Genomic DNA, 11,252 nt, shown 5'->3' with positions numbered 1-11,252 from the left:
ATTTTAGGGATTTTCTAACAATTATTACAAAAACTATGCCCCAGAGAACTTTAAATATTCATCAGCAGGACAGTGGAAAAGTCTGACTTGTTTTCATGGCTTGAGACTCAAAACTGTAAGTGATCCAAATGGACTCACTTTGTATGTTACAATTGACACATTCTTCTTTAGTTTCTCCTGACTCAGTGGGTAGAATGGTCATCTCTCAGTCGGAAGGTTGCAGGTGCGATTCTCCATCTCCTCTTGTCCACATGTTGAAGTGTCCTTCAGCAAGACAGTAAACCCCAAATTGTTCTCAATGGATGGATTGAGTGCCTTGCATGGCAGCCACCTCCAATGGTGTGTGTGCAGATCATTAACAGTGTTTAGAGACTGCTCAATCATTAGAAAAAGGTAAATTATAGTGAACTATTTACAATTTTTTGGTAGTCCTCTAGACATCTGAATCCAAAGTAAAGCTTAACCTAGATTCCCCTTATAAATGTTTTAAAAAGCTGACTCCCAGCTATCCATGTCCCAAAGCCGAACAGGGCAAACCCAGACAGCGACACACACGCTGTCAATCTGTAGGGGATTTTATGGTCATCGATTATGTTTTTAAACTGGTGGGAGCTATACAGCTATCACACTCTCAGTAGACAGAAAAACAGAAGAATGTCAAAACTGATAAGCTTTAATTGTTCACATTTCAACTGTAAAACATTGCATTTTAAGAAATAATCCAACTTTCCATCTTAAATCAGGCCAAACGACAAAAGCACAAAATGATTCGAGCTCAGATTGAACTGATTATTATTAAGTGTACATGTAATGTTTTTAATCATCCAAAGAAGAGCAGATACATAATGAAATTTGTTTAGTGCAGTTCTATTCTATCGGGCCCATGTATGGTGTATGAAGAGTCCTGACTTGACTACATGCCCAAAGATTATTGCCCAATGTCAATTCCTACTTAAAGTGCAATTACCTTCCCATACATTTAAAACACAAACACAAAACGAGTAGTTTGTGAAGATGAGAATGTGTACAACAGTAGGCACTCTACCAACAGACAAACAGATGTCTGTATCCACTGGATTCGCACACTTTTAACATGTAGATAGCAGGCAGTTGTTTGTCTTCATTTCCTACAGACATGAGAAAAGTCACTGTTCATAGCCAGCTGGATTTCTCCTCCTCAAACTTCTGTGGATCGATGAAAGGCTTGTCGATGGATTTGATCATCAGTTCGCCACAGTACACGCACTCGGATGCGATGATGTCGTCAATGTCAGACTTTATTTGTTCGCGGCTCGTTCCTGCGCTGCCTTTTCCCAAGCTTGAAGTGTCCCCTTCGTCTTTTGGTGCCGGGCGGTGGCGTGATTTGGATGACTGTGCCGTCGCAGCCAGCTTCTTCTGGAGCTCCTCCAGACGCCCCTGCTTGTAGGCTGACAAATGAGGGGTCACCTCCTGGACGTTGGGAGACGAAATAAGAATGGACAGTTATTAAAGCAATAACGCTGACATGAAAGAGCAGTGTGGGTGCGCTCCTATTTAATTACCTGGAACAAGCAGTCATAGTGAAACATGTGCCCACACAGGAACAGATAGAATGGCCTGTTGAGCAAGGGGAAGTCACAAGCGGCGCACTTTTCCTGAGAATCCACAACTCCATACTTGTTCCTCATTTCTTGAATGTCCTCTCTGATGCGTTTAGCACTCTCTGTGGCCTCCTCCATTTCCTGCTTCAGTTCTTCAATGTGCTGGTTATACTCTTCTAGAGAGCCGCAGATGGCTTCCTGTGAAAGCAAAAGACAGTTAAACTGCATTCATTTGGGGAGAGGTGGTGAAGAAGTGTGTAGTTGCTCTGTGTGTGAGTTTTCATGTTCTTCTTGTGACCCATAATTGAAATGTGTGTAAATATTTATACACAACAAAAATGATGTATTTCAAATGTTCTCAATGACTGATTCTAATTCCCATTCAAAGAAATATGCAGCCATTTTGATACATGATCTGTTATTCACAATAGGAACAAGCTTTTACACACCTTAAAGTGATCAATGGTGACAAAATCTGGAAAGAAGGGCAGGATGTCTTCGATTTTGAGCAGGTTGCAGCTGGACAAACAGTTCATGGCTTTCTTCACATCTTTTTCCTCCTGTACCACATGCCTCGCAATCTTCAGCCAGAGCTTTTTCCTCATCTCCTCATCATCTTCAGGCAGATCAGCGCATACCTTGGCCAGATCAACATCCACCTACAATTGATAGAACACACACCATTAGTGGCACTTGGTAAAAAAGGTTAAAATTCAATCTGAACATGTATTTCTGTGCACCACCGACCCTAAAACCCGATATAACTTACCCGAAGGGCAAGATCCACTGCTTCTTCATATAGTTCCATAATCCTGTAAACAAGGACGCAGGCTCTGAGGTAGCCGTGCTCTGCACACAACCTGAGGGCGTACTTCAAGTCATAATGGATCTCTGATGCGTGTGTACCGGCCTGCTCCAGATACCACAGGAGAGAGTCGGGTTTGTATTTGGCATAAAGTGACAGGAGGTAGTTATGGATGGCCTCTTCTGTCACAGTCAGCTCGTACACACAGAACTCCATGTAGCGGATGGTTTCGTTGATTTGCTGGGTGCTGCCCATTTGACTGTAGTTCATCAGAGCTGGAATGAGCTTCTTCGGGTCCAGCCGTTTGCCCATTTGGATCCACGCGTCGACTACTTTCTTGGGAATGTGCTGCATTAAGACTGGGGAGAACTTGTAAAAGAGTTTTTCATCACAGTGCTTGGCGAGGACGTCCAGGGCGGCGCTGTAATCGTCGTGCTGACAGTAGTGGGATATCACCCTCTCATAGTCCTGCATGACGACTGAGAAGTAAACCATGTCTTCCACGTTGCCGTGGCTGGCCAGCAAGTCATAGATGGTGCTGCGATTGTTGAACAGACACTCCTTGTTCTTGGAGCTGCTCATAAACTGGCGGAACTCATCGCGGGTCTCCTGGAAGATGACGCTGTTGCCGTCACTCTCCAGCTGACCGAGGCGGTTCAGGTAGAGCTCGGTGAGCCAGGTGACCAGCAGAGTGATCTGCGTTCTCTCACTCTGCTTGAGATTGTTTAATTTCTTCAATAAGAACTCCTTCAAGGCTTCCTCTTGTTTGGCTTCGATGAACTTCAGTGCTATCTCTTCAAAATAGTTCTGGGTCAGAGCATAGCACTTGGCACTTTCAAGGTATCGCTTGTTCTGGAAGCAGTGCTCGGCCTCCTTGGCCAGCACCATGTCCATGCATTCGGGCCGGTCCCGGCAGTACTCCTTGGCCAGGTCAAATTTATTCATACTCATGTACATCTGCCACACATCTCTGGACTCACGCTGGATGTGATACCGAAAAACTGCCTTTTCAGTGTAGATCCAGACCAAGCCGCCGGCTGGATCTTTGATCATCCTCTTAAGGGTGCCAAATTTGTCTGGGAACACGTCCTCATATACAACCTGTCCATTCAGAGTGCAGATGGCCTTGACTCTGTCATGAAGCAGCAGCAGGAAGTGGAACTGTGTCAGCACGATGGAAATGGGCTTGTTGAGACTGAGGTCTACATCCGGAGTGTACTCCCATACCTGTTGGTTTGTGAAAAAGGAGAGATGAACTGAGTATGTCACACATGAACTGAACAACAACAGTGTTAGTGAACATAGGAAAAAAAAAAAAAAAAGAACTCACCTGCACGTCGCTCAGCAGAGAATCAGGTCTGACGTAGTCCAGCTGACCATACAGAACTCCATTACCCATCATCCACGCGAACGCCTTAGGAGAATTTCGAAGCTTTGAGGTGTAGAAGGTGATCTCACTGTATCCCATGTTGGCTGGGAACTCCTGGAAGCTTGGCAGCAGATCCTGATTCTGGTTGAAGATGGAGCTGAAGCCTTGCTGTTCTGATCCCTCGGCCACCTTGCCAACAAACTGGAACAGACGCTTTCTGGTGGTGGCTATGATGAAGTACTTGTTTTCCAGGCCGCGCTCTATCTCCAAGCAGCACACAGGTGCAGGCCTGCCATCCTCCTCCACAGAGTGGACCTACCACAGAAAGCAATACTGTTATGGTTCTGTTCAAAGCCGAGAGACAATAATAAAATGATTGCGAATCAATTTAGTGATCACTGAGCTTTATCTGACCTGTCTGAAGTACTGATCTGGATTGGTGTTGAACAGGCTGCCCTCTGTTGCAGAGATCTCCGCCTCAAAGATGATGCCTTGGCTGGTTCCCACCAGAATTGGTCCTGTGTTGGTCTCATTGCCCAGCAGCTTGTTCCAGCCCACACTCTCGATGAGGTGGCCCCTCCAGCGGGACAGGCTGCGAACCTTCTGGGTGTTTCTGTTAAGGTAGAGACACTCACTGGTGCTCAGGCTGATCAGCAGATGGGAGCCTGCAGAGGGAAAACACGGAGGAGGTCAGAGCTGCTGTTGTTGATATCATAGTCTTGGCACTGCTACAACCATCTACAGTTATCAATCTTTTCCATGTGCCTGATATTCTTAATTCAAGGATTTAAAAAAAAATCACAAAGGGGAACAATAGAGTGTCAAAAAAAATCAAATTGAATCTGTTCAGAAACTGTAAGATGTGTTAATTCCCCATATGGATGAGTAAGGTGTCTGTCTGTCTGTTCATCATTATCTATCATTGTAAGGAGTAAACTAAATGCATATATCACCATGTGTCTATCAGGCAAATCAGCAGTGAGAACAGTCAATCCTGCTGTTTTACAGACAGCAGGTTCTCTCTGCAATTTGCATGGTAGATGTGACTAGTTTTTACAGTTGACAGCTGTCCTGCTGCAACCAGGGTAAAGTACACATTTTTGAATTACAAACCAATAATATGATAACAGATGGACTATAATCATATAGTTTATGAGAGACAGTTTTGAAGAATATACAACTACTGTGGCTGCTCTCACCTGTAGGGTCCAAGAATAATTTGTGCACTTTGCTGTCATCTTTCCTTCCTAAATCAGTCTGGTTGGGTTGATCTGGTTTGGCTAAATCAATCCTGCATCAAGGAGAACAATAAAAAATCAACTTTAGTATGTTATAATAACTGCAAAATCAAGACAAACAATGCTCATGGTGACTCAAACATGAACAGTGAATAACAGAGTGACTCTGATATTTGCCTGAGCAGGGTATCTTTTCCCAGACTCATGCACAGCTGGTTGTTGCAGACCGCCAGGTGGTTTATCTTCTCTGGTGGTGTGAAGTCGATCCTCTGCTTGTTGAATATCGGCTTCTCTTCCTCGAGTCTCACATTGACGAAGCCTTATGAGAAGATATGAGAAAGTCTGTTGAAACCACAGGAGGCACGGTGATGTGCGCGGGGAGGAGGCAGACCTACCTGAGTGCGTTATCCCGATGGTGGATGCCAGGCGGCTGTGCTGCTGCGCGCTCGGCCTGCTGATCTGGGAGTCCTCGTACTCATCCAGGATCGAAGCCATCATTAAATGCACAGTCGGCTACTTACTTTATCAGTTGTAAAGAAATGAGATTTTTCCAAAAGCCCTCGACGATTCAGTGCTAGAGCGGCATGACGAACAAGCTAGTAGCTACTTATCTCATGAACGTTTCTCCTTCCTCCTTCCAAAGTGTAGAAAAACAAAAAAAAAACGCCAGTGGATATATATTCTGCCGCATAAACTCAATAGTGAATGAAATTTCAATCATTCGTGCCAAGTCATAGCGGATAGCTTAGCTTCCTTGTACACAGCATAGGGTGTACCCTCACAGTCAGGTGACACGTGGGTCACGTGACTTCCTCGGGTGTCGTTCTGTATTCACCGGCAGGGGGCGCAGTTCGTCCACAATCACACTGAGCGGCAGCAGACAAACAATAACCGTAACCATTTCTTATAATTTTCTGAAAGTACAGAATACTTTTTTAATCCATTGAAATCTATCTCTTTGTCTACAGTGTAATTACTGTTTGTGAACACTTTATTATTATTATTATTATTATTATTATAATAATAATAATAATACTACTACTACTACTACTACTACTAATAATAATAATAATAATAATAATAATAAATGTAAAAAAAGATACAATACTGTCTACGTTTCTATAGCTGGGTAAAATTGATAGTGGATGCACTATCGATGATATATTTCATTAAGCAAAATCCAAATAAACAAACTGAAGTGTCGTTCTGTCTGTCTGTGGGAGTGTTTATGTAAATCTAAACCTGTTGGAGCCGAGTTGTCCCGCCCCGCACGTGTGCCGTCGGTGCGGGACGCTCTTTCCCGCAGTATGTGAAAGACGGACAGAGAGAGAGAAGCATCCACCTCCCGTCTGCCTCTCGGCATTGACTCCCAGAGAGTTTTTCAGGCGCGGCTTTAATGTTTTGCTCGACATGCCACCTCACATGGATTACTTTTACCACGAGTCCCGAGTCCCCTCCGCGTGCGCGCTGACCCGGGAGGATGAGCTGGACCCCGGGGTCATCAGTTGCATGCTGGTCGGAGACGGAGCCGTGGGGAAGACCAGCATGGTGATCAGCTACACCACCAACGGATACCCCACAGAGTACCAGCAGACCGGCTTCGATGTCTTCTCTGGTGGGTCACCTCAGCCTGTTTTTAATTCATTGAAAAGTTGTCCAAGATTCTTTAGGCGCATCAATTATCTTGCAGTTTGTGTGTAAAAAAAAAAAAAAAAAAAAAAATTATATATAGACAGATTTTAATGTGTTTTGACCCTTGATGATGTTTTGAAACAGGTCAGGTCCAAGTAGAGGGATCTCCAGTCAAAGTTCAGCTGGTGGACACTGCCGGACAGGTTTGTGTTTTTCACCTGAAATCCAAAAAGATTATTCTGTTGTAGAATCCCAGACTTGATCCTTGTATTTCAGATTTGACATGTCAAATCCATCACTGTTGTTCCAGTTTTTGACATTATGGAGTTTGAAAGTACAAGTCATCACGTTGCTCAATCATATAGTGACTCAGTAGCAGGATTATAGCATGAATGTGAATGGGTGAATGTTCCTTGACAGCTCAGTGAGTCACTGTCTTTCTCCCATTCTTCAACCGTGAATTTGATTGACACTGACTCTGGTTTTGTCGTCATGCAGGAAGAGTTTGATGAATTCAGAGCCCTGTCCTATTCCCACGCCGACGTCTTCCTCCTGTGCTTCAGTATGGTCAACCCCACCTCCTTCCACAACATCACCAAGAAGTGGGTTCCGGAGATCCGGGCGTCGAACCCGTCCGCTCCCATCGTCCTGGTTGGGACTCAGTTGGACTTGATGCTGGATGTGAACGTCCTCATTAATCTGGACCGATCGAATGTCAAGCCGGTCCTGAGCTCGCGGGCCCGCAGCATGGCGGAGAAGATCAGGGCATCGGACTACATAGAGTGTTCCTCGCTCACACAGAAGAACTTGAAGGAGGCCTTCGACGCCGCCATCTTCGCCGCCATTAAGAACAAAACACGCAAGAACAAGAAGAGGAGGTTTTCAGACCGACGTACCAAAGCGTTCTCCAGATGCAGCTGGAAGAAATTCTTTTGCTTTATCTGAACACGGACTGTTAACCCTGTGGGTTGAACTTTTAATTTATTAAACTACTGATTCCCTTCACTGCCAACACATATCAAATCCGTGTTTGCATTAACGTGTTTGTCTGCTGGCCCAATCTACAAAGGGAAACAAAGAGGCGAAAAACAATGAGCGGTGGGAAGTTACAGAGAGGATTCTGCATCTGATTTCACACTCGGTCAGACTTACTCACGACTGCAGTTTTGTGTTTACACTACATTCAAATATTTGAATAGTCCAGAGTAACCTGAGACAATCCGGTCAATATACTGTGTGTATGCTTCGAGTTTCACGCATCACTGACATGAGACTTCAGGGACGGGAGCAACGAGAAGAGGTATCAAAAGTAGGTGAACCTATCCTGGGAGCAGCTGCAGAAAGGAGAAGCCACCTCCACGTTGCAAAACTCCACATTTGCATGCTTGGTGTTGCCATCAACCGCTGCTCGTATTGTGAGGTGAGGAGAAACAGAAAGGCTGTGTTTGAGCGGATGGGCGTTAGCCGCTTGCTTCACTGTTGCGCTGCTGCTGTCTGGGTGCCATCGCTCTATTTATATCCAACAGCCGCACGTCCAGGTTGCAATGCAAGGTGCTGCTGCATTCTTACCTGCATGTCAAGGCTTCCCGGGCTGGTTTGGTTGGGTATTTTGTGGAGTAAACCCCATGACGCTTACGTGAACAATTCTGTCATGTTAAAATCGTGATTTTTATCGCCGCAGTGGAAAATGTGTTTGTGACCAATGAGAAAAACAACTTTAAAACCGCTCTTGTCTGAGGTGGAAAGTTGCAGCCGAGTGGTAACCTTCGGCTTTTTGTTCCTGTTTCTCATCAATCTGCATCTGTAAAAGCAAGCTCTACAGGAGTCTTGACTTCCACACGGCTGGTCCTCCCACCTCCACCGACTCACTCTTTTCTTTGTTTTTGAGTTCAATATGCTCCCAATCACCTCCGGAGTCCTTTGTGTGCGTGTTTGTGAGAGGATAACGAACAGCCTTCCTGTGAATGAACAATGCCTTGACAACTTTGCGTACGTCATATTTTTTTTGCACTCCAGTGTTTTATGATCTGGCTGTTCTACAACCAAGGCTTTTCTATGCTTCTTGTGGAAGTGAACTTAAATTCTGTTTGTTAAACAGTTTTATTGTCAGATGGATGCTTATGAAAGACCATTAAAGAACTGCAAAATAGGCTGTGTTGCATTTTTATTGTTACAAATCAGCCTTCTTCTGTTGCAGAAATTGCAAAGATCGAAGAAAAACTTGAAACAGCACACGGAGAGCGTCAACACACCAGGCCCATTTCCTAAAGCGCTGTTCACCAGTCGCCCTCGGCCTCCCGCGGTTCTTTGGGAGGACCAGTTCTAATGCGGTCCACATGTCTGCTGATGGCGTTGGGCCCATGCTGTGACTGATTACTGACTGCAATTGTGAGCGGAGACACAGGACGTTGGCATTCCCAGCAGGATGCTTGAAACAAACTGATAGAGAATCAGCTGAATTGGTGGATTTATCTGTGCCAGAGAGCGTGGATTCAATAACCTGGTGAACTTGGCGGGGGAAGACAAGCGGCAGACCTGACAGCTCACCAGTGCATTTGTTTAAAGCAGGGCGGTTGAGTCATGGATGAACGAGGAGATCAGAAACACAAGCGTCACCCCGATTCATCAGAAAATCTGTTTGCCATTAGTCATTGTGTCAGGGCCCGGCTTGACCGTCTGTTATCAGGAGCTCAAAGCGGGACGCGCTCTGTCTCTGTAAGCTGACCCTGAATGAAGAGGTCACATTAGGCCGGGGGTGTTTTGTCATTTGACACCTCGACACAGGTGGACGCATGATCGACTCTGATTTAGCTTTCGGGGACCAGTTGCTACTAGCCATGACCTTTGGGAGCAGATGTTAGCCCGGCATTCTTGGAAGGCACCAAAATACTCCGAACACATTACTGTAACATGATCGTTCCAGACCTGTTGACTCTTTGCTACATAGTCCATCGGTACCTTCTGTAAGATACAGTAGCGCTTACAAACACTTCAAATTAGACAGGTGGGCAGTGTTAAATTAATAAGCCTCAACACTGCTGCTGATAAACTGGCGTTCTATTCTGTGACCTTCATTTACAGGAATAATTTTGTTTTTGCAGTTTGTTGAGAGGGTTGTAGGGAAAGACTTATCTGAAATGTGATTATCATCTTAATTCAGAGGTGATGTTTTTTGATTTTCAAGCACCCTGTTCAGAGAAACAAGCTTGTATAGTGCAAACTCTTTGAAGTTAATAGAATAAATTGTAAATAACTTTTTCTGTTTATTTACAGTGAGGTTTCAGCATTTAAAGTCAGTGAAATTATCAAGGTTATAATTTCTACATTTCTTGAGAACAATGCTGACTGTACCTTGACTTCATGGATTACTGACCGCCTCACCAACAGACCATGCTGGGGTTTCACAGCTGTATATCAGATGAGGTAGTCGGAAGAACATCGATTTCCACCACCACTCAGACAGCTGCAATCTCCAGAGGGTCTCTGATAATACAGTTATTGTTGATTGTGTAGGAGGTTAAGAATATGGTCACCTCCTTTGTTGACTAGTGTGATCAGAATGTTCTTCAGATCAGTGATATTACGGAGCGAAAGACTTCCCCAGGAAACAACACTCCTCCACAACTTTGAACGTCCAGGGTTTAGATGTTGAGACAGTGGACTTATGGCTCAGTTGGTAGAGAGGCTCGTCTCACAATCAGAGGGTTGCAGCTGCATTACTGTGCACCAAGTTCTTGGGGTTTTCTATATTCTCCAGGCTGCTTTTACCTTCAATTACACATAAAGAATTGACGTGGAAAAAACAATTATCCCGCTCATAGCCAGTCTGATCATGTGTTTGTTGCTCCAGCAGACTGGCTGCAGCGCTGTGAGCGTGTTCCCAGATTCCCAGGGTGCCCTGCCGTCCTCATTGATATTTTTTTTTTTTTGTGCGAAATGAGATCAATATGACCTCAAAGCTGTGATTAACTAAAACCATCTACAAACTCGCACGCAATTCTTATGTCGAGCAGTTTTTGAAAGAGTGGTAGGAGTCTTTTAAAATCTAATCAGACGTTTCAGGTTAGTTTAATCTGCAGCATCTCTTTTTTAGTTTGTGTCAGTACCAAATAGCAAAACACAGTCACCTGCAGGTTGTGCAGTCACGCTCTAATTGAGCAATTTTGCAGGCCATGCTGGACAGGTTTTGTGTTCCCAGGAACTGAGTGAGCTGTTGCTCCTCCTCTCTTTTCCTTCTCATGGTTAGTCATCTATTTTTCTGAGGGCTGGTCCTCCTCCCAGGGTCCCCTGCTCCTCGCGACTGTGTCAGGAGCTGTCATCCAGCTCTTCCTCTGGCTCCGGGCCAGTTTCACTCCTGCCAGGTTTCACTGTTGTCGAAAGGCTGGCAGGGAGGCCTGGGAATCAGCAGGTGCACCGACAGGTCCGCCTGGCCCAGGACAAAGCCGATTGGCTCACGGCTGCTCCTTCTCGGCCATCCAAATTGGCAGTTTGAACAGTTGTGCTTTGGGGGAAGACTTGGCAGAACTCGCAGCAACTTTTTCACACAGACAAAAAAAAAGCCTGGCTGTTTTGATTTTTGTTCTCCTGTTTTGTTGATGTTTTTGAAGTCACTATTCTTCTGATATTCA

General features: G+C 44.9%; 2 protein-coding genes across 2 annotated transcripts; one reads left to right on the top strand and one right to left on the bottom strand.

The window, feature by feature from the left end:
• Positions 1–657: 657 nt before the first annotated feature.
• On the bottom strand, positions 658–5,761 carry LOC115401945 (vacuolar protein sorting-associated protein 18 homolog). The gene is made up of 9 exons (XM_030110338.1): positions 5,388–5,761; positions 5,170–5,311; positions 4,954–5,045; positions 4,169–4,419; positions 3,716–4,069; positions 2,350–3,612; positions 2,030–2,239; positions 1,542–1,778; positions 658–1,449 (listed from the first exon to the last, which is right to left on the bottom strand). The coding sequence occupies exons 1-9, from the start codon at positions 5,488–5,490 to the stop codon at positions 1,153–1,155; spliced, it is 2,949 nt and encodes a 982-aa protein (XP_029966198.1). The 5' UTR covers positions 5,491–5,761; the 3' UTR covers positions 658–1,152.
• A 552-nt stretch (positions 5,762–6,313) lies between these two features.
• On the top strand, positions 6,314–8,790 carry LOC115402239 (rho-related GTP-binding protein RhoV-like). The gene is made up of 3 exons (XM_030110752.1): positions 6,314–6,607; positions 6,769–6,827; positions 7,123–8,790. Exons 1-3 carry the CDS (start codon positions 6,403–6,405, stop codon positions 7,567–7,569), a joined length of 711 nt encoding a protein of 236 aa, XP_029966612.1. The 5' UTR covers positions 6,314–6,402; the 3' UTR covers positions 7,570–8,790.
• The last annotated feature ends 2,462 nt before the right edge of the window (positions 8,791–11,252 follow it).

This window comes from Salarias fasciatus, chromosome 15 (genome assembly GCF_902148845.1).
Source record: "Salarias fasciatus chromosome 15, fSalaFa1.1, whole genome shotgun sequence".
Classification (NCBI taxonomy): domain Eukaryota; kingdom Metazoa; phylum Chordata; class Actinopteri; order Blenniiformes; family Blenniidae; genus Salarias; species Salarias fasciatus.
The sequence above is the reverse complement of the archived record's forward strand: the minus strand, read 5'-3'. Positions and strand labels throughout refer to the sequence as shown.

What these genes read in the sequence shown, in the direction of transcription:
- LOC115402239 (XM_030110752.1), top strand. Translation starts at nt 6,403, where the DNA reads ATGCCACCTCACATGGATTACTTTTACCACGAGTCCCGAGTCCCCTCC. An exon ending in CGGCTTCGATGTCTTCTCTG is followed by an intron (nt 6,608 to 6,768) that starts GTGGGTCACCTC and finishes GTTTTGAAACAG; the next exon opens with GTCAGGTCCAAGTAGAGGGA. An exon ending in TGGTGGACACTGCCGGACAG is followed by an intron (nt 6,828 to 7,122) that starts GTTTGTGTTTTT and finishes GTCGTCATGCAG; the next exon opens with GAAGAGTTTGATGAATTCAG.
- LOC115401945 (XM_030110338.1), bottom strand. Translation starts at nt 5,490, where the DNA reads ATGATGGCTTCGATCCTGGATGAGTACGAGGACTCCCAGATCAGCAGG. An exon ending in CATCGGGATAACGCACTCAG is followed by an intron (nt 5,312 to 5,387) that starts GTAGGTCTGCCT and finishes TCTTCTCATAAG; the next exon opens with GCTTCGTCAATGTGAGACTC. An exon ending in ACTATGACTGCTTGTTCCAG is followed by an intron (nt 1,450 to 1,541) that starts GTAATTAAATAG and finishes CCCAACGTCCAG; the next exon opens with GAGGTGACCCCTCATTTGTC.